General features: G+C 38.8%; 1 protein-coding gene across 1 annotated transcript; it reads left to right on the top strand.

Moving 5' to 3' along the window:
* Positions 1 to 4,854: 4,854 nt before the first annotated feature.
* slc38a2 (solute carrier family 38 member 2) lies at positions 4,855 to 26,216 on the top strand. The gene is made up of 16 exons (XM_072268271.1): positions 4,855 to 5,196; positions 5,868 to 6,104; positions 6,339 to 6,417; positions 6,524 to 6,639; positions 8,985 to 9,058; positions 9,155 to 9,247; positions 9,414 to 9,495; positions 12,816 to 12,898; positions 13,811 to 13,869; positions 14,480 to 14,680; positions 15,671 to 15,750; positions 16,252 to 16,352; positions 17,063 to 17,187; positions 21,534 to 21,678; positions 21,780 to 21,877; positions 22,887 to 26,216. Exons 2-16 carry the CDS (start codon positions 6,001 to 6,003, stop codon positions 22,986 to 22,988), a joined length of 1,542 nt encoding a protein of 513 aa, XP_072124372.1. The 5' UTR covers positions 4,855 to 5,196; positions 5,868 to 6,000; the 3' UTR covers positions 22,989 to 26,216.
* The last annotated feature ends 1,340 nt before the right edge of the window (positions 26,217 to 27,556 follow it).

Raw genomic sequence — 27,556 nt, forward strand, 5'->3', positions numbered from 1 at the left:
TCTATCCCTCGACTTATGAAAGCTAACACCCCATAAGCTTTCTTAACTACCCTATCTACCTGTGAGGCAACTTTCAGGGATCTGTGGACACGTACCCCGCAATCCCTCTGCTCTTCCACACTACCAAGTATCCTGCCATTTACTTTGTACTCTGCCTTGGAGTTTGTCCTTCCAAAGTGTACCACCTCACACTTGTCTGGGTTGAACACCATCTGCCACTTCTCAGCCCACTTCTGCAACCTATCAATGTCTCTCTGCAATCTTCGACAATCCTCTACACTATCTACAACACCACCAATCTTTGTGTCGTCTGCAAACTTGCCAACCCACCCTTCTACCCCCACATCCAGGTCGTTAATAAAAATCACAAAAAGTAGAGGTCCCAGAACAGATCCTTGTAGGACACCACTAGTCACAATCCTCCAATCTGAATGTACTCCCTCCACCACCACCCTCTGCCTTCTGCAGGCAAGCCAATTCTGAATCCACCTGGCCAAACTTCCCTGGATCCCATGCCTTCTAACTTTCTGAATAAGCCTACTGTATGGAACCTTGTCAAATACGAGGACTGTTTGACAGCTGTGGGTCTGTACTCACTGGAATGAGGTGGGATCTTATTAAAACCTTTTGAATGTTGAAAGGGCTACACAGAGTAGATGTAGAAAGGATGTTTCCCATGGTGGGGGAATCTAGGACAAGAGGGCACAGCCTCAGGATAGATGGCCATCCATTCAAAACAGAGATGCAGAGAAATTTCTTCAGCCATTGACTGGTGAACTTGTGGAATTTATTACTACAGGCAGCTATGGAGGCCAGGTCATTGCATGTTTTAAAGCAGAGATTGATAGGTTCTGGATTGGATACGGCATCAAAGGATATGGGTGGGGGGGGTCTGGAGAATGGGGCTGAGGAGTGGAAAAAACAGACATCCCTCCTCTCCCGGAAGTTCCGGGAGTCTCCCGCATATTGATGGCAGCTCCCTGACACCCACAAATTATATACACTATCCCAGAAATTGATTGTTTTGAGAAGGAGAGTGAGAGCGGGAGTGGGAGTGAAATCGAGAGCGGGAGCAAAAGCGAGCAACCTGATTGGTCTCTCTTTGTGCTAAGTAGACCTATCAGTTTTCTTTGTGGGCGGGCTTTACAGTAGACCTCTGTCTCTCCATCAGTTCAGTTTTGTGTCCTGCACCGCCATGGCAGAGTGTTTCAAAAAAATATATAAAACACACTTCACCCCAGACTGCACTAAAGTGTACCCCTGCCTAATAGGGGTCAAAAATAATGGCAGTGCTGCTCAGCACACTGTTTGCAATAGTGACTTTTCTATTGCCCAGATGACTGTAAAAGACATGTTGAGTTGAGTTTAACAGGTGTCATTCATTTATTAGCATAGCTAACATTATTTAAACTAGCTGGCCAGCTGCTAAGGAGCTACTCTATTGATGTCCTACGTGATGAGGCCAAACTCCCTGTAGACATGCTTAAAGTTGTAATAGAATAAAAAAAACTATTCCATGATAATGATAGCGGAGTCAAGGGATATGGGGATAAGGCAGGAACAGAGTACTGATTGCGGATGATCAGCCATGGTCACAGTGAATGGCGGTGCTGGCTGGAAGGGCCGAATGGCCTACTCCTGCACCTATTGTCTATTGTCTTTTAATAATATAAGTACAGAAACAGCAGAAAACTATGCCTGCTCATCAACCAAGACAGCAGCAACTGTGAACATGGCACTGGAATCTCAATGTTCAGGGGATCTGTACGAGTTCATCCAGACAGAAAAAAGGCCATACAGTATTTTGGTTGATGAAAGCAATGATATCATGTGCCATTTTAGCCAGGTACTAGAATGAAATGCAGGATTAGGTAACAGATGGATTTGTAGACATGCAATGATGCCAAAACTGAAAACATATTCAACTGCATTGCATCATCCACGCACGACAAAGGCCTTGAATGGTCTAATTGTGTAGGATTTAGCAGTGACAACTGCAATGTGATGATTGGCAAAAACAACTCTGCCTTATCAAGAGTGAAAGCACAGGCCCCTCATATTTACAGCGTTGGCTGTCCAAGTCACCTGGTCAACATTTGTGGCAAAACTGCTGCTGAGGAGCTCTCAATGTCACCTGAAGAACTGCTCAGTGACATCTACTACCACTTTGAGAAAAGTTGCAAACGAAGAGAAAACCTAAAACAGTTTAAAGAGCTCTGCAATGTTGCCCAGCAGAGAGTACAAAAGCATTGTCCTACATGCTGGCTTTCTTTAGGAAAAGGTTTGGACCATCTGCTCCACCGATGGCCAGCCTTTATTTCATATTTTGAGTCAAAGAGTGAGAATCAGAAGTCATCTCATATTCAGAAGAGGCTGAAAGACCCCCAAATGAAAATATACACATGCTTTCTCCATAATGTCACACAATGTTTTGACAAATTCAGTTTGATTTTTCAAAACAAGACACCTATCCTCTTCAAGTTGGATCAGTGTAGAAGAGCTCCTGCCTCACATAGCAAGCAGATTTATTGAACCAAAGGTATTGAGAGTACAGAACATTCAGGAGATACCCTGAAATTCACCACCCAGATGAAAAGCTTTTTACTGGGTGCCTGGCAAGGAGGCAGTTGCTAAACGAGGAAGCACAAGAGATCCCCCTTTACAAGACACAGCAGTTCTTCAAAGATGCCACAGCATTCTATGTCAGGTGCTTTCAAAAAATCTTGGAGAAGTTCCAATGAGAGACCAAATCTTGAAAGATCTGTCAATGGTCAATACAGAGAGCCAAGATGAGGTGAATCCAGAGCAGATTTTGACTTTGGCAGAGAGATTTCCAAATGTGATCAAGGCAGATGCAAGAGAACAGCTCCACTTGGAAGTTCTGGATTATGTCTCAACTAACCTTGAAGGACTGCTGCCAAACTACAAAAGTTTGCCAGTTGATGTGTTCTCGGGGAAGCTGTCCAAAATAAAATCTGTAAGCACAGGGCAGTTGAGGTTTAAAGAGCTCTGCCAGTTGATGAAGCTGCTTGTGGTGCAGCCAAATTTTAATTGTGATGTAGAAAGGGCATTCAGCATGGTGTGTCACATTAAGACAGAATTCAGAAGTCAGCTGTCTCACAAAACACTTGCGAATCTGCTGTCTTGCAAAATTAACAAATTCATTAACACAGACTGCTCTGAGGTTGAGACTTCCGGCAAAATGCTCAAATCTGTCAAACTAGCCACATCACAGAACAAGGAAAGTTTGCAAAAGAAATAGAAAAGCTATTTGTATTAGCATTTAGCTATTAGCATTGAGACTGCCAACAAAATACTCCACAAGGAATATATATATATATATATGTGTGTGTGTGTGTGTGTGTGTGTGTGTGTGTGTGTGTGTGTGTATGTGTGTGTATGTATGTGTGTAAATAGTTTTAATATGTGATCAAATAAATTGTTGTGTTCTTTCATAATCAAATGTCCTGTATACATGCACCCTTGGAGGTCGACTGAGGGTGGGGGGGGGACATGGGGTTGCGGGAGCGGGGGTGCTACCTCCCTGAAATGGTGGTGATACCTCCCGGAAATGAGTTTTTACAGGGTGGAATGTCTGAAAAAAGGATCAGCCGTGATTGAATGGTGGAGCAGACTCAATGGGCCAAATGGTCTAATTCTGCTCCTATGTTTTAAGGTCTAATGCTAATTCAGTGTCTCCACTTCCACTTTTTCCTGTTGTACCTGCTGAGTTCTTCTAGCTTTCTGTTTTTTTTCTCTCTCTGAGATTCTAACAACTGCAGTCGATTTTGTTTAACACCCGGTTACACAGCATTATGTACGTAAGATGACACACACGCACATAAATGTACACACCTTCCGCTGGAGTTTGGCTCAGTGACAAGAATCGGCAGAACGGATACCAAGGTAACGCGATGACGCATTAGTTGTTCGGAAGAAATGATTCCGGCGGTTTTTTTTGTGTGCTGACTTACATTGCAGGAATGCATATTTCTGGTAGCAGATAAATTTATATAAAAACTTTAAGATTCGATCCCATTGCTCCTAAGCAAAACAAAATTAATTCTAATTCAAAATCCGCGCATCAAAACGAAATGTGACGCTTGTGATAGAAATGTTTCTAGTTTCGATGTTACACTAGAAATGTTGTTTTATCAAGTAACGAGCAGTTTCTTCACCCCTCTGTTACAAATTGATATGAATTTCAAGCAGTTGAACGCCGTTGCTCGCCGGCTACGGGTGTTTATTTAAAGAAAAAACCCTTTTCTGCTCGAGTACAAGCTCCATGCCGACTTTGTGTAATTTGTATCATCTCTTCCAAATAGAGATTTGCCCACGTCCAGATCTAATGTTCGATGTTTGGTGATGAACCTCCCTAGTCCCTGGCTTGCAGTCCCATCCGTTGAAGATTAAACGTCAATTTCCGTACACTAGGTACGTAATCTCCCTAAGGGTATATAGTAAAGACACCAAAAAAAAATCCGTCGTAACACTAACAAAAACTGTCTCTTCAATAACTCAAATGACCTTGCATTCAGATGAAACTCTGATCACGAAAAACCCTGAAACGCATCTTGCATCAGATATTAGCATAAGGGATTCTGATTTAAGAAGTGATGTGGAATAATTACCTAAATTTTATCTTCGAACGTATATCTTTCTAGTTGCAACGTATATCTATCACATTCAATATACAAAATATTGGACGGGTTTGTTTACAAACATTGAAATTAGATAGAATATTTTCCACCACAACGGGGAAGGGGCAGTGGCAGTTCCCGCTCTGCCGGGGTTTAGAAGACTCCTCCCCTTTTCTGATGCAATTCCAAACACTCTTTATTAGTGGGAAGTCGGAAACACCCATTACATTGAGTTGACATACACACAGGAGAGGGTCGAGTCATCCTGTGAATGACTGGGATATAATCTGTTTAGTAAAAATATTTCTCTATAATATATATATATATATGTGTGTGTTTGTATATTTCAGTTGAACTAATATTCAAAGAGGCTCCCTTAGAGATAGTCTTCCCAGGACAAGCCGCTTGAAATATATCGACCTCTACTGAATTCTGCACTCTCTTACACTCGACATTTTTGGATGTAAATAACGATCTGTTTTTTTTTAAACGTCGGCCTGAATTACAACGGAAGAGCAGGAGTAAACCGCGTCCGGAGACTGTCGTATTGGGAGAGGTAAGCGATAGCTTCAAACTACCTATGTAACCCTTTTTTTCATTTTATTGTAGAAATGATTTCGTACATTTTCCAACCGTTCATGTAGGTACTTAATTTGTATTGCATTTTATTCGGAGTATTCTCTATGGCGTGTATTGCGATAGCCGGCAGAGGAGGATGATGCAACTGGCACAATGCCGCCAATGCATTATCCTGAAATTAGAATTTCCCTTCACCGATCAGATCGTTTTTAATTGCGATATTTGCATTTCGTACATAATGTATGAGCACATAGTTCGATTTTACATCAGTCTATCAATCCGTTGTCTAAAATAAGCTAGAGCTTTAATCAGCCATGTAGAGAAATTCGTGTTGTTATCTCAGCCTTCCCCTGACGAGATGAATGGGACACGGCAGAGGGAGAGGCGAAGTGTTTTGGTCACAATGATTAGTCATTCCCCCTTTCCCCTCACTTTAGAAATTAACAGTAATGTGTAGAATAGTATATTTTAATGTTTAATGCGGGCTACTCTCTCCGGTTTGAATGGATTCAGACAATGGCTCATTGCCGCTCTTCAGTATTTTTCCATTTGGCATCAGTGGGTGGTTGATACCCACCGCAGGTCACGTGAAGAGAGACTATTAAGTCGGATATTGCAACGTTATTGACATTTCACTATTTCCCCAAGGATCGCCCGGACGAAGCTGAGAGAAAAGGCGGGTCACTGGCCGAAAGCACCTGAAACATATACATTACTGGCTGGCTGCACCAGAAAAGGAACAAAGTTAAAATTGGAAGTGTTTCACTAAAACCGTCTAACCATGACGATAACGGAGATGAACAGATTTAACATTACCCCTGATGACGACACTAGCAGCACTAACAGTAATGACTATCCTCCCACTAAAAAGATACCCATCAATAGGTAAGGGATATCTGCCGATTTCTGATCATGCGAGATATTCGTTTAACTGAATAAAATGATCTAATTAATAGAAATGTTCTTACTGCATTATAGCGCATCACGTGGTTTAATGAATAATTCAAACTCTCAGCTCGTGATCTGAGCCATTAAAAATTTATGATTTGCATTTGGTGTGGAACACTATACCAGGAATCCAGCTTTGTATAATACCACCATTTTGTTTTACTTTTCCAGTCAATATGTCGATAATGATCCAGAAAGCCAGAATTTTCTGCCAAATGTATACTATGGGAAAAAGAAATTTGAAGAATATGTGAGTACTCTATACTCTTATGCTGATTATTGTCCCCATTTGGAATGTGCTCCCGTAGCCGTGACATTCTAAATATGTTTATTATTCTCTCTCTCTGTCTCTCCAGAGCACTGGCACTACCTCGTTTGGAATATCTGCATTTAACCTCAGCAATGCTATCATGGGCAGTGGTATTCTTGGACTGGCATATGCCATGGCTAACACTGGCATTGTACTTTTTGTGTAAGTGTTTGGAAGGTGGCAAAACAAACAGCACATGCTTTGTAAATGCAGTTGCTAACCTGCTGACACTGCAGTGCAGCACTGACTGCAGTAGAAACCAATGCGGTCCTTTGCTATACGACTTCCCCACTGTTTAATCATGTGCCAAGGAGGGAGGAGCTATGGCACGGTTTTAAACTGAACATTTTTTCGAAAATAATTCTGCACTTTTAATATGCACATCCCATTATTGCAGATAATCTCACCAGCAACACCAAATATGGGAGTTAAGTATATCCTAGGATGGAATTAATCGTTGGTAGCTGGGTATAAAACAGCTGATAAATATTTGGAAACAGTGAAGTAACAATTTAATTAGGGCTACAAATGATTGTAAAAAATGAATATTTAATCTTAGTACATTAGAAAGTTAAGAGATAAATTTTCTTCATTCTTCGACTCTGATCTCTCTGGGTAACTTAAATCTATTATTTTATCCAAACTGGCACCTTAACAGTAATAGGTAAGCTACATGTGCAAATATTTGAAGAATAGGCTGAGTGATCATGGGACAGTTCGGTTTAGTCTGGCTCTGTATATTTTGTGAAGAATAGGGGGAGTGATCATGGGATAGTTCCATTTGGATTGCTTATCCAGTCTTTTAAAGATGAGTCATTTTGGGAATAGCTTTCTCCTGTACAACACAGTCACTGGTGAAGATGACCTTCAATAATAGTGCATTGTATGCTGAGAGAGGCCTTGTAATGTTCTCCTAGTATGGGAGGGAGTTAAAGGGATGTTTACAAACAAAGGATTTTGTGGCAACCAGTTGGATTCAGTCTTTAAGCTTAAGGAGTTTAGATTCATACAATGTCCAATGGTCATGCAGGAGACACTACTGTAAACATGGGTTTATCATGTGACACAGAACAGCCAGCATAATGGCCTATGTGATTTGCCTGATGTCTTTCCAAATCTAATTCATATACCTCTTACTAACAAGAGATATTATTGACCAATTCACAATTGAGGTATGGTATTTTTAATATTTGTTGAGGCAGCTCCTTGTTTAAGAAAGGCTGTATTTCTTTGATGACTCAAGAGAAAAAAATAAGGGCACTCCTAAACTTCCATTTGAAAGCAAATAATCATGTAATTAACTGAATGGATAGGATTGTCCCTCCCGTAGTGACAAAGATGTTGATACAGTGAGTCATCAGTGAGGGGAATTGGTTTCTTGTGAGAATGACGTACATCTGAGTTCAATTAAAGAAAGTTTAGAAATTATTAAGGAAGTTGCTATGTCAGTGTACTGATTGATTGTAACATTAGCTTTGTACAACAAATTCAAGAAAAGTGCTGCCCTTATAATAGGAGGATAAAAATAAAACAAAAAGATAAATTAATGATATATGGTAAATTAATTTACAAATGTTTTTTACCTTGTACATCTAAGGTTTTCTTTACATTTAATAATGCAGAGTTGTACAGTTCTATTGTTTATTCCAGGGTAACAGCAGAGAATGTTAATGTAGACTTAAAATGGAATCATTTGTCAGTGAGGGAAATGGGCAGTTAGTGTGCATTTTTGCAATGGTTTGATAACATAATGAGTGGTTGTAATAATGATCATTTGCTGAAATGTTATTCCTACAAAACATCTGAATAATCTTGGTATGAGTTATTTTGTCGCCATACCAACAGGAAAGAATGAAATTTCAATATAACATTGGATAAAGACATAGTGGGGTTACTGGGCATGATATTTCCAAAAATACATACTTACTGTGCATGAGTTAAGTTAGAAACTGCTCTGAGGAACTGACCTTGCATTGTTTAAGCATTAGAGACAAGGAAAGAATTGTGAAGGAAGTATCTTTTGAAGTTGAGAAAGAAGGCTGTGAAAATTCAGTGCGTCCTGAAATTCATTGGACGTCCATTATGGTGCAATAATTAAAATCAAACATAAAGATCACTTCAGAATGTTATAAATAACCAACAGTTTCAAATGGGGGACAATCTGCTGAAGTCTGCTATTTCTTACAAAGTAAATTCCACTCTAAAAGCATGTCAATGGCATTCTAATAATTTAGAGAAAAGGTAGCTTACAAAACTTGTTTTCAACCCATACATTTAACCTTCTAAATTAATTCTAAACTTTTATGCTAGCTGGCTAATTTGTTTTAAAGTGCAAAGATAACACTTCACACTCACTTTAGTTTCTTACAACCAAAGGCTTAATTTGTTAATGTTGCAGTGAGGTACTCAGATGTAAATGTAAATTATAGTTCAAATATTATTGAAAAATGTATGATTCCTTGTAAAGCATCATGTAAGAGCAATGTTACCTCTTTTCTATTTTCCAGTATCCTTTTGAGTGCTGTATCAGTCTTCTCGCTGTACTCTATACATCTCTTACTGAAAACTTCAAAAGAAGGAGGTAATTAATAAGCTTATTTGTTTAAGAACATGAATCTATTGATTGGAATTAAACATATTAGTGTTTCTGATTATTAAACTTTTCTTTTTGTTCTAGGTTCACTGGTCTATGAGCAGCTCGGTCTGAAAGCATTTGGGTTGCCTGGTAAATTGGCAGCATCATTGTCAATCACGATGCAGAACTTTGGAGGTAAGGTTCCAGAAGTTCTGTAAAGTATTCTTGCGTTTAAAAATAATTTCACCTTTAAGGTCTTCTTGTTTTAATCTGAAGACTTTTAAATGAAGCATTGAAGTGTAGAGAGTCTAAGTTAGTTTTATTTCTTATTACTCTTTTTTTGCCCTGTTTCTTACTACAGCTACATCAAGCTACCTCTACATAGTGAAATATGAGCTACCAATTGTCATTCAAGCTTTCCTCGGACTTGAGGAAAAAACTGGGTATGTTGAATTGCAAGCTTAGTTTTAGGCACACTGTGTTAAAATATGCACCGGAACATTTCAAAACTTTTCCAGAGACCTTTTCAATAAATCCCTCAGTGATGATTCTCACTGCAGCTAAAACTCCTGCATGACACATAATGACAGAAAAATGCACAGGTTTGGATTAGTACGCAAAGGCTCAAGCTTGATTAATGCCATTTCCAGTAGTGTAAAGGAGTGCAAAATAATTGTTACTCTGTTAATTGTTAAGTAGTAGTGGTGGTTGTTGGTGTGGAGGTGTGGTTTAGTGGGTGGAGGTGCTGATCAGCCTTACTACTTGGGGAAAGGAACTGTTTATGAGTCTGGTTGTATTTAAGGATGTTCAAAATCCTTTGCAGAAACTGTCTTTCTAACAGTTGCAGGTCAAAGTAGAATGTTACATTTCACTAAAGATAATTATGTTCTTGATGCCTTGTATTCTGCTGGAGATCACTATTCTAAGCACATCAATCCATTCGAATGTTGCTGAAGCACTGAGTTTTTCCAGCAAAGTCCCATTTCATATCTTATAAAACTCGTGTTTTGTGCAGGCTAATTTTAATGTATTTGAGGATTTCCAGCTGCAATGTCACTCAATAGTTAGTTTCCATGGAAAGCAATTAGTCAGCCTAAACACACAAGTGGGATAGTAGGAGGCCGTAGCTTGTTTGTTTTCATGTGATATTTTGCATGTGCAATGCCACACACATTGTTTTGATCTTGTTGCAGGAAGTGGGAGAGGACAGTGTGTCTGTATGCCTGGCATATCAAAACAGCACTGAAATCATTCTGTGTAGTGGACAGCCGCTGCAGATTGAGCAAACGCATTTACACTTCAGTTGTGAAGTTTTCATAATATTCCCAATGAGGTCATTTAATGATTTTGTCCCACATCCTGATAGGTAAATTGTCCCAAGTAAATTATCAGTAATGAGAAAGGAATCTGAGGTGGAGATGGCCATGTGAAATTCAGGTAAAAGTAGCGATGGAATCCATTATTTAAAAGTGTAATTGTGAAGCAATATCAGAAGACCATACAGGCTGTGTTAAACACTGAACCTAGGAAGTTGCTACCCAGTTGCTTTGCTGTTCCAGAAATTGATCCGTTACAGTATCTGATCTACAACCTCTGCATGGTGACATAAAGCTAGTATCCTTTCATAAAAGATACTCCTGAAAATGTTACAACTTGTCCATTCCAGTACACACAGATTTTCAGCTATATTAAGTTGTATTATTTACATACTGGCACTGAAAATTTACTCTAATCTGTAGGGAGGTATTTTCCCTTAGATTAGAATTATTCTTGGTAATTAGAAGTTTTGTTCACCTGCCTGGTATATCTCTTAATCCCAGTTTTTATCTTCTTTTGTTTGAGCATTTGAATGATGTGTCATTAATTTAAACATTCAAGCTGGTGTTTGTGGTTCATATTCCGTGTTATTTAGCAACAATTCTTCAATCTGATTGGCTAAGGGGATAGACAAGTGCCTACCCTGTTCGCACAAATTCCCAATGTCATTTTCAGCCTTTTGCACTGAAACTGGTTTCTAATCACCATCAAATGCCGTGCAAGTACCTAGCACTGATTTTCTAATCAGTATCAAGTGCAGTGCAAGTACCAGGAGAAGAAGAACAAAAGTAATAATCAGTTGGAACCATTAGGTTATTACACAGATTGTAAAATCCATACTTTGTATCATCAAACTGGAAGTCATTTCACAACGCAAACAGCAATGGGAAATGTGCAATAATGGTTGTAAGCAATATAGGGTTGCATCATTGAGAAGTACATGAGTGATTGGAAAAGGCACTTTCCACAGCGAGTTTCCAGTTTTTTTTTATGTGGCATTATCTAATTAATTCTGAAAAGAAAAGTTCAGAGTAGAAGTGTTTAATTTTCAGTAAATATGTGTAATCATTTGGCAAAACTGTCAAATAGTAAAAAATGACATTGAAAACTTACATTTAATTTTTCCTATTATCATAATATGACCAAATCTGCCCAACTCCCCACCACTCCCAATATTCACTAAATGAGGTGACTGAATTCTATAAATACATTTTATTTCTGAGTTATTTGATGTACAATGATTACCTAGTGTGTTGACACAAAACCTCAACAAACAAGCACACATGAATATAAATTCCCTCAAATCAAATAAAATATATTTGATAATCTTTTAAAAATATATGACTTGCCTCAATAGAATAAAATGCTTGTCTCACTTTAGGAATTCTGTACTTTATATGAGAACCTGCATCGTCATATCACACAGGGGCAAAATAATTTAAAATTAAAATCAGAATACAAACATTTCCACTTTTTAAATAATTTCAGTGGAAGGATTAGTGTACAATTATACATATATGGACAATAGCAGTAATTGATAATATATTAAAAATAACATACTGGACAGTGTAATTCTTTATACAATAATTAATATGTTGCACAGATAAACAAACATGGAAGGCCTCAAGCAGACCTATGGATATCTTGTGACCATTACTTATGACCATTACTTATCTTGTGACCACTACTTGTGGCAATGCCACCAATGACAAGTGCCCTTCACCACTGGTAATGAACCAGTTAACTTGAATCAGTGAAACGACTGTCACGTTCCTCTCAGCTTGAACCAGTCTGGCCATTCCTCTCTGACTCTCTCATTAAAAAGATGTTTTTGCTCATGGAACTGCCACTCCCTACATGTTTTTGTTTTTTGCGCCATTCTCTGTAAACTCTAGAGACTTGGGCATGAAAATCCCAGGGGATCAGCAGTTCAGTTCCTGAGGTACTCGAATCACTAACAAGGTCAAAGTCACTTGGGTCACATTTTTTCTCCCCTATTCTGATGTTTGCTCTGAACAACAACTGAACCCCTTGACCATGGAGTTGCTGCCACATGATTGGCTGATTAGATAATTGCATTAATGAGCAGGTGTACATGTGTACCTGGTTACAACTTGTTTTACCAGTTTGTTGGAGTTGGTCTCAGGTGTCATGTGTTAATAAATGTTTTGGATGGGTTTTATCTAGTACCATGTGAGTTTGTTTGGTGTAAACCTACAATCTGCTTAGAACTGGTTCCATGTTTTTGATGTTTTTGCTTTTGTGGAATTTAGAGAAATCTAATGACAGCTGGGTGGTAACATGAAATTTAAATTGCAAAATCGACTAAGCGGTCATAATTCACAATTCATTGTACCATATCTGTAATCGAGATGTTCAATACTAAAGTGAAGAATTCTCAGTCATAATGTTCAAAATAAAACTAATAATTGTTTTTCCTTTTCAGGCATTGGTATCTGAATGGTGACTACTTGGTCCTTATGGTGTCTATAATTATAATTCTTCCTTTCTCCCTGCTGAAGAATTTAGGTAAGCTGTTTACACTGAAAGAAGATGGCAATAAGACTATACTTGTATAAATCTGGCACTTCATATAGGCATCACCTATTCAGCTTAGAAGTAGCCAGTTTGGTTTTGTGTGAGTCATTTGCCTAGGAATATCAAAGCTTGATCTTCACACCAAACTTACAGTTTTTATATACCAAAGGCATAGTTTCCTTTTACTTCAACATGTTGTGATATGCAGTACTTAGTTATCATAAAGAGAAGAGATTCTGCAGATGCTGGAAATCCAGGGCAACACACAAAATGCTGGAGGAACTCAGCAGGTCAGGTAGCATCTATGGGGAGGAATAAACAGTCAATGTTTTAAGCTGAGACCCTTCACCAGGACTTTGGTCCACACTAGGTCCTGATGAAGTGTTCTTCCCAAAGTAATGATTGTTTATTCCTCTCCATAGATCCTGCCTGACAGTTGTCTCAGATGATTTAGGAGCAGCAGAATTCACGTCATATCCACCCACTTCTTACATAGCATATATTTCTGTGTATATACTGTAAATTTGGTTTTGATGCAAGACTGTCATTGAATGTCGCACAACTTGGGCTACAAAATTGCACAAAGTTAAGGACTGATGTATTTAATTTATCAGATTTTTCGGAAACTTTTTATCAGCTCTGATGAAGGGTCTCAGCCTGAAATGTTGATTATTTACTCTTTTCCGTAGATGCTGCTTGTCCTGCTGAGTTCCTACAGCATTTGTGTGTGTTGCTTTCTATCTATGTAATGTTATAGGGAATACTTGAATGTTTTTATATTTTAAGACCAATTGAAAATACCTTTATGAAGAATACACTTCGAACTTAATTGTTTAAATTATCCATTCAAAAATAATTGAAGTTTACTATTGTCACTTACAAATTTTTTCACTTATTTTTCAGGTTACTTGGGCTACACAAGTGGGCTGTCCCTTCTCTGTATGCTTTTCTTCCTAATAGTTGTAAGTATTGTTTGAAAAGTCTAAAATAGTATAAAAGTATTGAATGACAGAATTATAATTTCAAAGAGTGTTATTGCCATTAATATTATATTATTGTCCCTAACTGCCCTTGAGAATTCGTTGGTGAGACACCATCTCTGTCAGCTGCAGAGTTCCAAGATTTAAACCCAATTACAACAAGTGTAGACTGGTCCCATGAGAACCTGAAGAATGAGCTATTTTCCAATAGAAATTGCATCATTCTCATAAGATTTTCAACACTTAAAGCAATAAAATCATAATTGAGTATCATAACACTTTGATAATTATTTGGTAGCCAAATTCAACGTTATTTCCCCCAGGTAACCTCAATATTGGTTGTAGTAGTCCTCTGGTTCATTTTTGAGGTCTATTGACACAAACATGCACTGAGCTTGTACTCTTTCTGGTGTAGGTCACATTAAAACTGACATCTGAGATTGTGAGGGGCAGGAGAATGTATAAAGTCCATTATAATGTATCTTTTGATGTCAAGGATAGGTGTTTACAATTTAACAGCACTCTCACCTTCTCAGCTGTGGTTTATTTTTATTTTGCTGTATTTTAATTTTCACTTTCCAAATACTTGCAGGTAATTCACAAGTACTCTCAGATCCCTTGTCCATTGCCCCTTCTGGACCAGGAGCTAGGGAACACAACTCTGAATTTAACTATAATGATGACGGCAACATCTGCATATGAAGCAGTTGCCAATGTATCAGAACCCAGCTTAGCACACAACACAACAGATGAAAACATCTGTAAACCACAGTATTTCGTCTTCAATTCACAGGTAAGGATAAGTCAATTGTAAAAATGTACTTTAACATTGATACAAAGGACAACAGTTTATTTTCTATGGGATTTATTATGTATCTATGACATCGTTAATGAAGTAAGTTTATTATTGACGTACATCTATGTCACTATATACAACCCTGAGATTAATTTTCTTGTGGGCAATCACAGTAAGTACAAGAAACAATAGAATCTATGAAAGACAACACGCAAGACAACAACCAGTGTGCAAAAGACAACAAACTGTGCAAATACAAAATATATATTAATAAAAAAAAATAAATAACAATAAATATTGAGAACATGAGATGAAGTGTCCTTGAAAGTGAGTCTATAGTTTGTGGGTGAATGAAGTCAATCCCTCTGGTTCAAGAGACTGATGGTTAAGGGGTATTAACTGTTCCTGAACTTGGTGGTGTGGGTCCTGAGGCTCCGGAACCTCCTTCCTGATAGTTGAGTGGTAATAACTGTTCTTGAACCTGTTGTTGTGTGTACAGTTCAGTGTTAGGGTGAGTGAAGTTATTTTCTCTGGTTCAAGAACCTGATAGTTGGGGGATAATAGCTGTCCCTGAACATGGTGATGTTGGTTCTAAGGCTCCTATACCTCCTTCCAGATGATTAACGGGTGATAACTCTTACTGAGGGTTGAGGGGTGACACTTGTTCCTGAGAGTTGAGGGTGACGCCTTGTTCCTGAGGGTTGAGGGGTGAAGCCCTGGCGCTTAGGGTTGAGGGGTGACCTCTGTCCCTGAGGGATGATGCCCTATCCTTGAGGGTTGAGGGGTGACGCCCTGTCCCTGAGGGTTGAGGGGTGATGCCCCTCCCTGAGGGTGACGCCTGTCATGTGATTTGTCGCAGTACAATGATTTTACTATCAAGAGACAAAGTAAATATTACTGATGCCTGATTTTTATTTTGATAGCTCCTGCCTTGAATAATTCTGCTATGATATCAAGTACTGATCTCCATTTTCCTTTCTATTTCAGACTGTCTATGCTGTGCCAATTCTTACATTTGCCTTTGTGTGTCATCCTGCTGTACTTCCCATCTATGAAGAACTCAAAGAGTAAGAACCCCTTTATTAATACTGCACATGCCATGGGTCCCCAGGGATAAGGGATCTTTTCTCATTCAGTAGACAAATTCTCCATTAAATCTGATCCATTTCATAGACTGCAGTTGTCTGCAGGTGAACTGGATACTGTAGGCCAATGAGAATGGAGGAAAGATATCAGTGGTTGCAGTTGCTATTAAAGCATATTGGACAGATTAGGGTGGACCTTTCCCCCTATTTGCATTAAAATGTGCATTACCTGGTGCTGACACTAGGTTCTATGAGTGAAAAAAACATTCTGTTCTCCTATCACTCATCAAAAGCACCAATAAAATTTGTCTGAAATGTCATGCTCCTGTTGATTTTCTAGATTAAATATTCAGTGTCATATTTTGAAGCAGAAACTCGATAATAGGTTATTGAAATTGACTCTTTATAAATTTGTCTTGCTCAAGTTAACTGTTAATTACACTGGAATGAATTAATCAAAATAATATTTTCTTTCTCTCTTAGCCGATCCCATAAGAAAATGCAAAGAGTTTCCAATGTTTCGTTCTTTTTTATGTTTGTTATGTACCTGTTGGCTGCACTTTTTGGTTACATGACCTTCCTTGGTAAGTCCTATATAACACGATCTTCCCCTTATCCTCTAATCTGTTAAACCAGTTGCTCAACTAAAGTTTCCCTGGCAGGAGAGTATTATTGAGGTTAAGTAGCCATTCTCACTTAAGGCATTTCAGCTGTGTGATCATGGAAAGTGTATCTGATGTGAGAAGAGTCAGGATATAGCTTCAGAAAAATTAAATTTTCACATTTGGATAGTCTGAAAGTCTCGATCATAAAATTTAATAATGGCATCTGTTGTAGTTTCACTACTGCTTTCCATTTGAGCTATGTCTAGTTGCAAGCCCTTTTACCTCTGAACCAGAAAGCAATGGATTAAAAGATTGGTGCATAGGCTGATACCATTATAGTATCAAGACAGTGCATACTGTGACATATTTTTATTTGATGCTGCCTTAAAACCAAACAAATCTGGTTTCTCTGGTTGATGCAAAAGATTTTTGTAATATTTTAACAGCTGGGGGAATTTTCACTAATTGAAGTGAAAAAAAGCTGACAAGTGTTGGTATTAAGTAAGAACAGGAAGTGCAGGGAAAGCGCAGCAACAAGCATTGCTCTGAATATTTGCGAAGTACTTCAATTTAATATAACAAGCTCATTAGAGACCTTTTAGAATTTTAGCTTGGGGTGTTATCTTTCATTGTAGAATTAAAAAGAAAATCAAGTTTTAAATAAAACCTCATGATCTTCTCTTCCACAGGTGAAGTGGAGCCTGAGTTACTTCACACATACTCGAAAGTGCACCGATTTGACACTCTGCTGCTTGTTGTTCGTCTGGCAGTTCTTGTAGCTGTTATTTTCACAGTTCCAGTCGTTCTTTTTCCAGTAAGTACACTCCATAGGAAGAAATTGATAACAGAGTAGAAACTGGCCTTCAATTACATATGCTGGAAACATGACTTTCACTCGTATGAGTTGCTCGCAGCTTCTGAAATTTAGTTTTAGGGAAGTGCACGGATCCAAATTTCAGAAGCAAAATACAACATTAGCTACACACACAACCAAGAAATAAGCTCTATCAATAATTTATCCTATTTTTTTTTTAACTGAAGTGCAGTTGTAAATATGTTAGTTCTTGCTTCCGTTCAATAGTTTATTCTAACTACAATGAATTACATATCATTTAAGTAAATCCAAAATGTATAAACCTGTTTGATTTAGAGTTTAAAATTATACAACAATTATGCAGATAAATCTTTGTTATCTGATTTTATCCTCTGGTACAAATTGAAGGCTGGTTAAAACTTGTGTCCAGTTTTGCGCCCCATATCTCAGAAAGGATGTGTTGTCATTGGAGAGGGTCCAGAGGAGGTTCACAAGGGTGATTCTGGGAATGAAGAGGTTAACATGTGAGGAGCATTTGGCAGCTTTGGGCCTGCACTTACGGAAACTTAGAAGAATGCATGGGTATCTCATTGAAACTTACCAAATGTTGAAAGGGCAAGATAGGGTGGATGTGGAGAGAATGTTTCCTGTGGTGGGGGTATCCAGAACTAGAAGGCATAGCCTCAGAATTGAAGGGTGACCTTTTAGAACAAACGTAAAGAGGAATATTTTTACTAAGAGAGTAGTGAGTCTATGGGATGCTCTGCCACAGACTGCGGTGGAGGCCAGGCCCATGGGTATATTTAAGACAGAAGTTGCTAGTTTCTTGATCAGTCAGGGAATCAAAGGATGTGCTGCTGTATGGGGCTGAGTGGGATCCGGGATCGGCCATGATGGAATGGCAGAGCAGACTCGATGGGCTGAATGGCTTAATTCTGCTCCTATGTCTTATGGTGTACCTCTTGCAGAGAATCTTTATTTTGGTTCCCAGTCAGTGAACTCTGTGCTTTGTTCCCAAATTGCTATCATTCACTGAAATAAAAGGCAAATGTTTTTAATATAACTATAAAATGATTGTCCAAAGAGTTGTATCCAAAGAATACAGATTCAGCTTCTTTAGACTTCAGGAAGTCCTCTTATTCTGGGAGTTAGCCTAGGGAATCCAAAGTTGAGTATCTTTTCCCAAGAAAAAGGAACAAACTGTGCATAGTATTCCGGGTGTGACCTCACCACCACCCATAAGACCATAAGACACTGAAGCAGAATTAAGTCATTCAGCCCATCAAGTCTGCTGCACCTTTTCATCATGGCTGATTCCTTTCTCCTGCCTTGTACCCGTAACTTTTCACATCCTGACTAATCAAGAACCTATCAACCTCCGCCTTAACTACACCCAATGATCTGGCCTCCACGATCACCTGTGGCAATGAATTCCACAGATTCACCACCCTCCGGCTGAAGAAATTCCTCATTATCTCCATTCTACGTTTGTAAATGGACGTTCCTGTATTCTGAGGCTGTGCCCTCTGGTCCTAGATTCCCGCCCACTCTCAACATCCACTCTGTCTAGGCCTTTCAACATTTGATAGGTCTCAATGAGATTCCCCTTCTAAATTCCAGCAAGCAGAGGTCCAGAACCATCAAACAGTGCTCAAACGTTAACCCTTTCATTCCCAGAATTATTCTCTTGAACTTCCTCTGGACCCTCTCCACTGCTAGTACATCCCCTCTTGGATACGAAACCTAAAACTGTTTACAATACATTGTGGTCTGACCAATGCCTTATGAATCTCAGTATTACATTCTTGTTTTTATATTCTAGTCCTCTTAAAATAAATGCTAACATTGCATTTGCATTCCTCACCACCAACTGAGCCTGCGAGTAAAACTTTCGGGAGTCCTGAATGAGGTCTCCCAAGTCCCTTTGCACCTCTAATTTTTGAATACTTCTCCCATTTAGAAAATAGTCTATGGCTTTATTCCTTCTTCCAAAGTGTGTGACCATACCCTTCCTGACACTGTATTCCATCTGCCACTTCTTTGCACATTCTCCTAATCTGTCAAAGTCCTTTACAGCTTCTGTGCTTCTTTAACACTATCTTCCCCTCTAATTATCTTTGTATCATCTGCCAATCTGGCCGTAAAGCCATCTCTGCCATCTCATAGGCATTTTATGAATTCTCTCTTTTGGGATCCAGCACTAACCTGATTTTCCCAACCTGCCTGCGTACTGAAACCCCCCATGAAACCATAACATTGCCCTTATTGCGAGCCTTCTCTGTCTCCTATTGTAATTTAAATCCCAGTTCCTGGCTGCAGTCAGGAGCCTATATATAATTCCCATCAGGGTCCTTTAACTCTTGCAGTTTCTTACCTCTACGCAGAAGAATTCTACATCTTCCGATCCTGTGTCACGTATTTCAAAGGATTTGATTTCAATTTTCATCAGCAGAACCCCTCCAACCCCTCTGCCTACCTGGTTGCCCTGTCAAAGCAGTGTGTATCCTTGGATGTTAAGCTCTCAACTATGGTCTTCTCTCAGCCATGACTCAGAGATGTCCACATCATACCTGCCAATCTGTAAAACAAGATGCTACAAAATTATCTTCCTTATTCCATATCCTACAAACATTCAACTATAACACTTGCAGTTCTGTATTCATCACCCTTTTCAATTTTGTCCCCCTTTTACACTGCAACTCATCTCACTGACTGCAATTTTGCCCTATCAACAGTTTGTCCCTGCCAGGAATCTCCCTACATATTGCCTCTGCTTGTAAACCAACTATCACATTCAGCCCTGTCACCCTGGTTCCCATCCCCTTGCCAATTTAGTTTAAACCCTCCCCAGCAGCTCTAGTAAACCTGCCCTCAAGGATATTGGACACCCTCGGGTTCAGTTGCCACCTGTCCTTTTTGTACAGGCCATACCTTTCCCAGAAGGGATCCATTGATCCAGAAATCTGAACTCCTGACTCCTGCACCAGTTCCTCAGCCAAATCATCCCGTCCTTACCTGCACTGACAGCAATCCAGAGATTACTACCCTGGAGGTCTTGCTTCTCAGCTTTTACCTAGCTCCCTGAATTCTCTCTTCAGGACCTCCTCGCTTATCCTACCTATGACATTGGTGCAAATATGTACCAAGGCACTTCCACTTTGGAAGGTCATGGGCCCAATCTGAGACATCTCTGACCCTGGCACCTGGAAGGCCTGGGTGGCAATATGTCATCCAGGTGTTTCTATCACACCTACAGAATCTGGTCTCTGTTCTTCCGACTATCGAATCTCCTATCATCACTGCAATCCTCTTCACCTCTTTTTTTTCCTTCTGAGCCACAGCACCAGACTCACTGCAGTGTCTACTCCCTCACCCCCAGGTAGGTCATCCCTGGTGACAGTATCCAACATCATATACTTATTGAGGGGAATGGCCACAAATGTACTCTACTGGCTACCTAGTTCCCTTCCCTTTCCATTTACCTATCTCCTTCAACTTAGGGGTGACCATCTCTTGTAGCTGCAATCTATAATCTCCTTAGTTTTCTGTGAGTTGAAGGTCATCGAGCTGCAGCTCCAGTACACATTCTCTGAGGGGCTTCAGCACGGTGCACCTGGTGCAGATCTGGTTATCTGGGAAGGATGCAGGTCTCCCAGATTTCCCACATATCACACAAGGAGTACAACACAACCCCCAGAGTCATTCTCACTGCTCTAACTATGCACTAAGAATGAGGAAGAAGAAGAAACTCACCAAATACTTACCTCGCTCAAGCCTATTCTTGCCAAAGCCTGATGAACCTAAACCTCCCCAATCTAATACTGGTCTACTCCAACAATGGCTGCTCTAAAAAAAAGGAACTCCACTTGTCCCTGTCTTATTTTTATTTGCCCTTGTTAATGAATTGCGACTGCCCCGCCGAAAAAAGCCAAAAATCCTGCCAAGGCTCCTTTTTTAAATCTCTCATTCATGGACCTGTCTCCCACCCTACACAATTTTAACAATATTTTTACTTCAAAACTCTAAACCCTTTCCAATAAAGACCAAAAATACCATTTACCTTCTTAACTATTTGCTGAATCTACTTGCAAACTTACTGCAACTCAGAGATCTTCTGTGTGGTCACATAAGGGTCAGCTCTGATAACACGTCTGATAAAAGGCAAACCTTGTTAAGTCCCATGTTGAGAAGGAAAACACATTGCATCATCATGATGCTTTTACTATTAAAGCTGTCTTTCTTTGTAACCTGCCATCAGTTCTTGGTGACATAAAATTGTTACTGATTTAACAAATGTGGGGTTGCATCAACAATGTGAAGTAATATTACCTTTTTTTTCCTTATAGATTCGCGCCTCTGTTCAGCAGCTACTTTTCCCTGGCAAAAAGTTTAGCTGGATACGTCACACTATAATCACTGTTATAACTCTGATTGCCATTAATATCCTGGTTATCTATGTTCCAACCATCCGAGATATCTTTGGGTTCATAGGTAAGTGTATGCATAAAATAATGTTTCCTTTAATGCCTTCGCTAAGCAAATGGATGGGACTTGATACAATATGATTTCTCTCCTTTCCGTACTTCTTCTAGGTTCCTCTGCCGCAGCTATGCTAATCTTTATCCTGCCTTCTGCATTTTATCTCAGACTTGTAAAGAAAGAGTCGATGAAATCCATACAGAAGATTGGGGTATGTTAATAACCTAATTTTAAAGTGTAGTAAATAACAATAAGGATAAACTTCTATCATTTCAGCTTTTATTTAGAGATGTGTAGGTTTGCTTAGGTTTACTTCTTGCACCCGCCCCAGCGCCCCAGCCTGGAGGACCAGTGGACCACTCATAGTCTGGTCTCTACCCTTTGACCTGTTTGGCATGGGTGATCTTACCAAGAGTCAAAACCACAAGGCCTGACTCCAGCCATCATAGCTCTCTTGGTCATTGAGGTACGCAAGCCTCCAAATCTAATGACAAGGATGTGTCCTCTTTAAAGTTAATATATAGTTCTGCAGTAACAATTTAGATGCATGATGTGTCCTCACATTTTTCAATATACAAAGAGTCCAGTGGATTTTATAGCAGTTCTTAGAATATATAAAAATGATTGGCAAAAATAACACTTTGTTCTAAGGCAAGCTGCATAGTGGAGTGCTATTTATACTCCCCTACCAAGATTAAATCTCTTAAGCCAACTTCACAAGTGCATAAGTAAAGGCATCTGTTAGTCTTGCGAGACCATGGATCTGCACCTGGAAAGTCTTCACTTTCAAGGGCGCAGGCCTGGGCAAGGTTGTATGTTGGACCGGCAGTTGCCCATGCTGCAAGTCTCCCCTCTCCACGACACTGATGTTTTCCAAGGGAAGGGCAAGGGCCGATACAGCTTGGCACCGGTGTCATCGCAGGGCACTGTGGAGTTAAGTGCCTTGCTCAAGGACACAACACGCTGCCTTGGCTGGGGCTCGAACTCACGACCTTCCTTCAGGTCGCTTGTCGAATGCCTTAACCACTTAGCCATGTGCCCACACAAGTACATATAGAAAGAAATTTTCAAAAGCTAGAAAGCTTATTGTATTCAAGCACACTGAAGTGATTTAATATCTTTCCCTTTTTAACTGGTTCTAAATTGGAGCAGTATACATTTATATAAAACATGTAAAAGGAAGTACCATATTAACTAACTACTATTTTCTTCTCTCTCAGGCATTATTATTCCTGATTAGCGGTATATTTGTTATGTTCGGAAGCATGACACTTATTGTTCTTGACTGGACCCATAATGCATCGACAAGTGATGGCCACTAAACTGCTACTGAAGAAAACTACATGTTCAATTAAAATATCACTTCAGAAGAATGATAATTATATTTATTTTCTCTGCCTTCAAATTCCTAAGAAGTTGGAAAGGCATTCATATTTACTGTCTTCCTAGAAGTTAGGAATAGTTGTCCAAAAAATTAAACCATTTGTATTGGAATTGATTATTGAGTAACTTTGGTTCAGACAGTAATGATACCATTTGTAGAGAATGGTCTAATTGGTGTAAAATATGTATTTGTAAGGCCACATAAATGTTGGAACAAAATATTATAAGCCCTTAGAAAACTGATTCTTGTAGATACTGAAGCTAAATTCCCCAGGCTGTGGCCATAGATTTTACTGTATGTTAGTAGATTTAAAAAAACAGCACGTAAGCATTCAGTATTTTTTGACCATTTTTAAACAAAACTGTGTGATGGACATAGACTTGAATATTTAATTTCAAGGCAGCAACCTGAATTTTTAGTTCAGAGTTTTAAGTACTACTGTTTAAAATGTAATGTTGATAAAAATAGCAGACAGGCAGACAAGACACAGTGGAAAGTTTCTATTCTAGGGTAGCCTAGCTTGCCTTACAAAAGAACAGCACCATGGTCAGCATGGACAAGGTGGGCCAGAAGGGCCTAATTCTCCTTATTTTTGCCTGGCTTTTCAAATATTCAGTCTGTTCTGGGTAATAGGTCTTTGGATAAAGAAATCATGCAGAACTGGAGTAAGTGCAACTCAATAGGATATCGGTTGAGACTTCTGGCTGTTCTTCACGTCCCCAGGCCAGTGGAACTAGAAAAGCCCAGCTTTCACCTGAGGTGCTGGATGAGTGATTCAGCTCTGATTTACCTTATCCCAATGCTATCTAGAAAGAAATGGTGATATTGGAGAGATTTAAGTGTGGGTTTGATGCTTGTATAACTGTATAAAATGACACTCTGTACCTTTCATACAAGAGGAATAAGGAGGGATTACCACCTCTGTGGAGTTTGCATGTTCTTTCTATGACCATGTGATCATGTCCTTCATGTGCTCCAGTTTCCCCCCACTTCCTAAGGATGTGCAGATCGGAAGGTTAGTTGGTCATTGTAGATTGTTGTTAGTGAATGGGTGAGACGTAGAATTATGAAAATGGGAGGAATGTAGTGTCTGTATAGATGGTCAGCATAAACTCAACAGGCAAAAGGGCCTAACTTCAATAGGTATCTCTTTCATTGTAACATTGTATGACTGCCTAATCACAGCTTATTGAAGATTTAGGAAATTTAACACTTAACTTGCAACTGTGTCTTGTCAAAGAATTTAGCATGTTTAAAGCATTTATTTGAAACCAAGTTTTCTTGTATAATAATGTTGTTTATAGTGATGTATAATAATTGAGAATATTGCATCATGAATCCATTTCATAGCTACTAAGCTGATGGAAGTAGTTTTACAACTTCAGGTATGTTTTGTACCATGTGGTGATGCATTTCTTCACATCTGTCACCTGTTCCACTTCCTGAAGGCCAATCTGTGAATGTGAATTGTAGACAGGAGAGAAGAGCATTTTGTTTTGCAGAGCCTACTTCTCTGCTAATAAACATCAATAGTGCACTTTGTAGTGATGGCATTAGGCTCTTCACAAAGTGCACTCATGATGATTCATGGGCAGAAAACAAAGGAACATTGCATTCCTTCTGTATCACATGACAGAAGTCAAGCAGCGATTGCTGGGAGTTGATTGTGTTGAATAATATGGTACTTAGAGCTAAAGCTAAAAAACACCACTAAAGCACTTCCTTTGTCCCCCCTTTGCCACCTGTTGCCACTACAGAGAACAGCTATTGTTTTTAACACTGCTATCTAATTGACAGCAAGTAGTGAAATATGACAATGACAGAACTCAGTGGAGGAAAACATGACATTGCTTTAAAAGTAATGCATAGTCAGTATTTACCTTCCAAATGTTAATAATCTTCTGCCTCCTGGAATTGAAGTGTTATTTGCTGCTGTTCCTATTTGGTTACTTGAAAGAAAACTTACATATTGTGCTTCCTATGACAGTCCAACCTACTGCAAAATATTTTTTTAATTTGCTATTTGTCATAGAATATTTATAGAATTGAAGAAAATCAGTATAATTTAATGTATTTATGATTGTGTAAATAAATGTACATAATTATCTGTAAATATGTTGTCAATATTTAAGAGGTATTATTGTTCCTTTTAAGTTCCCCTGAGAAAATTACTGGACTTTCTTTAAAGTCACAGGTGAAAGCTGCGCAGCGGCTGTTTGAAGAATTTCTGCTAACTACTGGTAGTAAAAAAAACAGTTTCAGTGCTTTGTATTTATTTTGTTCAATATAACACAATCTTGAGTGCTAAAACAGTGTGACATTGTCAACCCAGTAAATGAACTGGCATAATATCATTCTTTGTACTGAGTTGATTGAACATTCATCCATTCTGGATTACTGGTTGTTGCTGTCAAACATAACCTCAGTTGTTCACCATGAAGTCATATCTAATTTTAATGCAAACTTTAAATACAAGACATCCTACAAATGCTGGAAGTCCAGAGTAACCCATGGAAATGAATAAGCAGTCGATGTTTGATCAGTCTTCATGAAGGTTCCAAAGCATCAACAGTTTATTCATTTCCATAGATGCTGGCTGACCTGCTGAGTTCCTCCAGCATTTTGTGTCTATTCTTGATGAAAGTTTTGGTAATCAATAAAAAATTAATATTTTAAAAGTTTGCTGTTAGAGGAAGCTTGAATCATTACAGTTTGCAAAATTGCAGAACAATTATAAATTTTAATTTGCTTTTTCATAACATTTTTACAAACTACGAGGATGAACTGTGACCTACAACTGAAGTTTATGTTTCACAGACAATCACTTGTAGACAAAGCTTGTGTACTAATACTACTTGTGTAATTCACTATTTGTACCGGTGAAAGCATGCAGTACAGACAACTAACAAAGCATGACTGCTGACTTTGGCATATTCTTTTAATTACTGTTTGATGTATTTTCTGACACAATTAAAAAGGCTTTCCCTGACATTATCTAGGTTATCTTGTATGTATATTTCTATACCGTTAACTGTGAAAGGCCTCCATTTGAATGGGGGAATTTTGGTTGTTAGCAAAGAGAGTGCATTATGAACAATGCTACACTCTTGTTTCAATGAAACACTTGTTGTATTGTACATATTGTAAATAAAGTTATACTCTTAAACACTTGTTTCAATATTGCTACAAATGCCTGTCTTAATTATTAGCTATGCTTTGCAATATTTTTATACGGGATACCAAGGGGCGTAAAAGAGTTGCAGGTGATGGCTTGTACTAAGGAGCACTTAGATTTTTCAAACTCTACAAAGGCTGAACTAGCAAAGCAAATGTGATGCATATCATGAAGATAATTTAGCTGTATTTCATTGGAAACGTGCAAGGAAAACTGGAGCAGTGATAGTACTTTTGAGTCATAAATGGTAATCTGTTTCAGTAAAATATTCCCATTCTCCTGTGCCTATTACTGCCTTTTCATCTAAAAATCTATTTCCTCTTTCCTAAAAATGTTGAATGACTTGACACTACTGCCTCCTGTGACAGAGAATTCCATGATTCAGCTGCTCTGAGATAAGACATTTCTTCTGATTGCAGTTGTAAATCTCTTGCCCTGTGACTCCTTGTAGAGCTCTCAGCCAAGGGAAGCATGTTTCCCCACATCTTGCCTTTTCTATTAAATTCCTTTTCATTCTTCTGAGGCAGGGCACCTAACCTGGGGTCTACTGGCTCCTCAGGGCTCCATTTGCAACAACGTAATTTTGCAAATCAAGATGTTCAACACTTATAATCATTAAAACAAAAAGTTGAAATCAATGTGTTGCTTTGTCAAAGACCACCCCACAGTTTAATGTTCTTATTCTAGCCAAGCAACACCCTGCCTATATTTTAATTGTTAGTTTTATTGGTGAATGTGTTAACAAAGAACCACATATCACAATTTTTTACTATTTTGATAACTATTTCAATATAATTGGTTTTGTAATCCTATGTATTCTATTTTATATATTTAAATATTATCCTGAGAAAGGGTCCATAGGCTTTACTTGTCTGCCAAAGAGGTCCATGACATAAAAATAAGATTGAGAACCCCTGATCTAAGGTCAGGTGAATAAAGATCTAGTTAACCTCAATCTTAGGAATCAGTTTGTGATCCTTCATAACATTCCCTCTTCGGTTATTGTACTGGTTTATTATTGTCACATGTACAGAGATACAGTGAAAAGCTTGTCTTACAGATCAGATCATTCCACAATGCATTGAGCTAGAATAAGGTAAAACAATAACAACGCAGAATAAAGTGTAACAGCTACAGAGAACATGGAGCAGGTAACCAAAGTGCGAAATCATGACGAGGTAGATAGTGAGGTCAAGAGTCTGATAACAGTGGGGTAGAAGCTGTTCTTGAGCTTGGCTGTATGTGTTTTCAAGCTTTAGTTTCTTCTGTCCAATGGACAATGGACATGGTCTCACCTGGACCCTCATAATTATAGAAAAATATCTTTGCCT

This window comes from Mobula birostris, chromosome 9 (genome assembly GCF_030028105.1).
Source record: "Mobula birostris isolate sMobBir1 chromosome 9, sMobBir1.hap1, whole genome shotgun sequence".
Lineage (NCBI taxonomy): Eukaryota > Metazoa > Chordata > Chondrichthyes > Myliobatiformes > Myliobatidae > Mobula > Mobula birostris.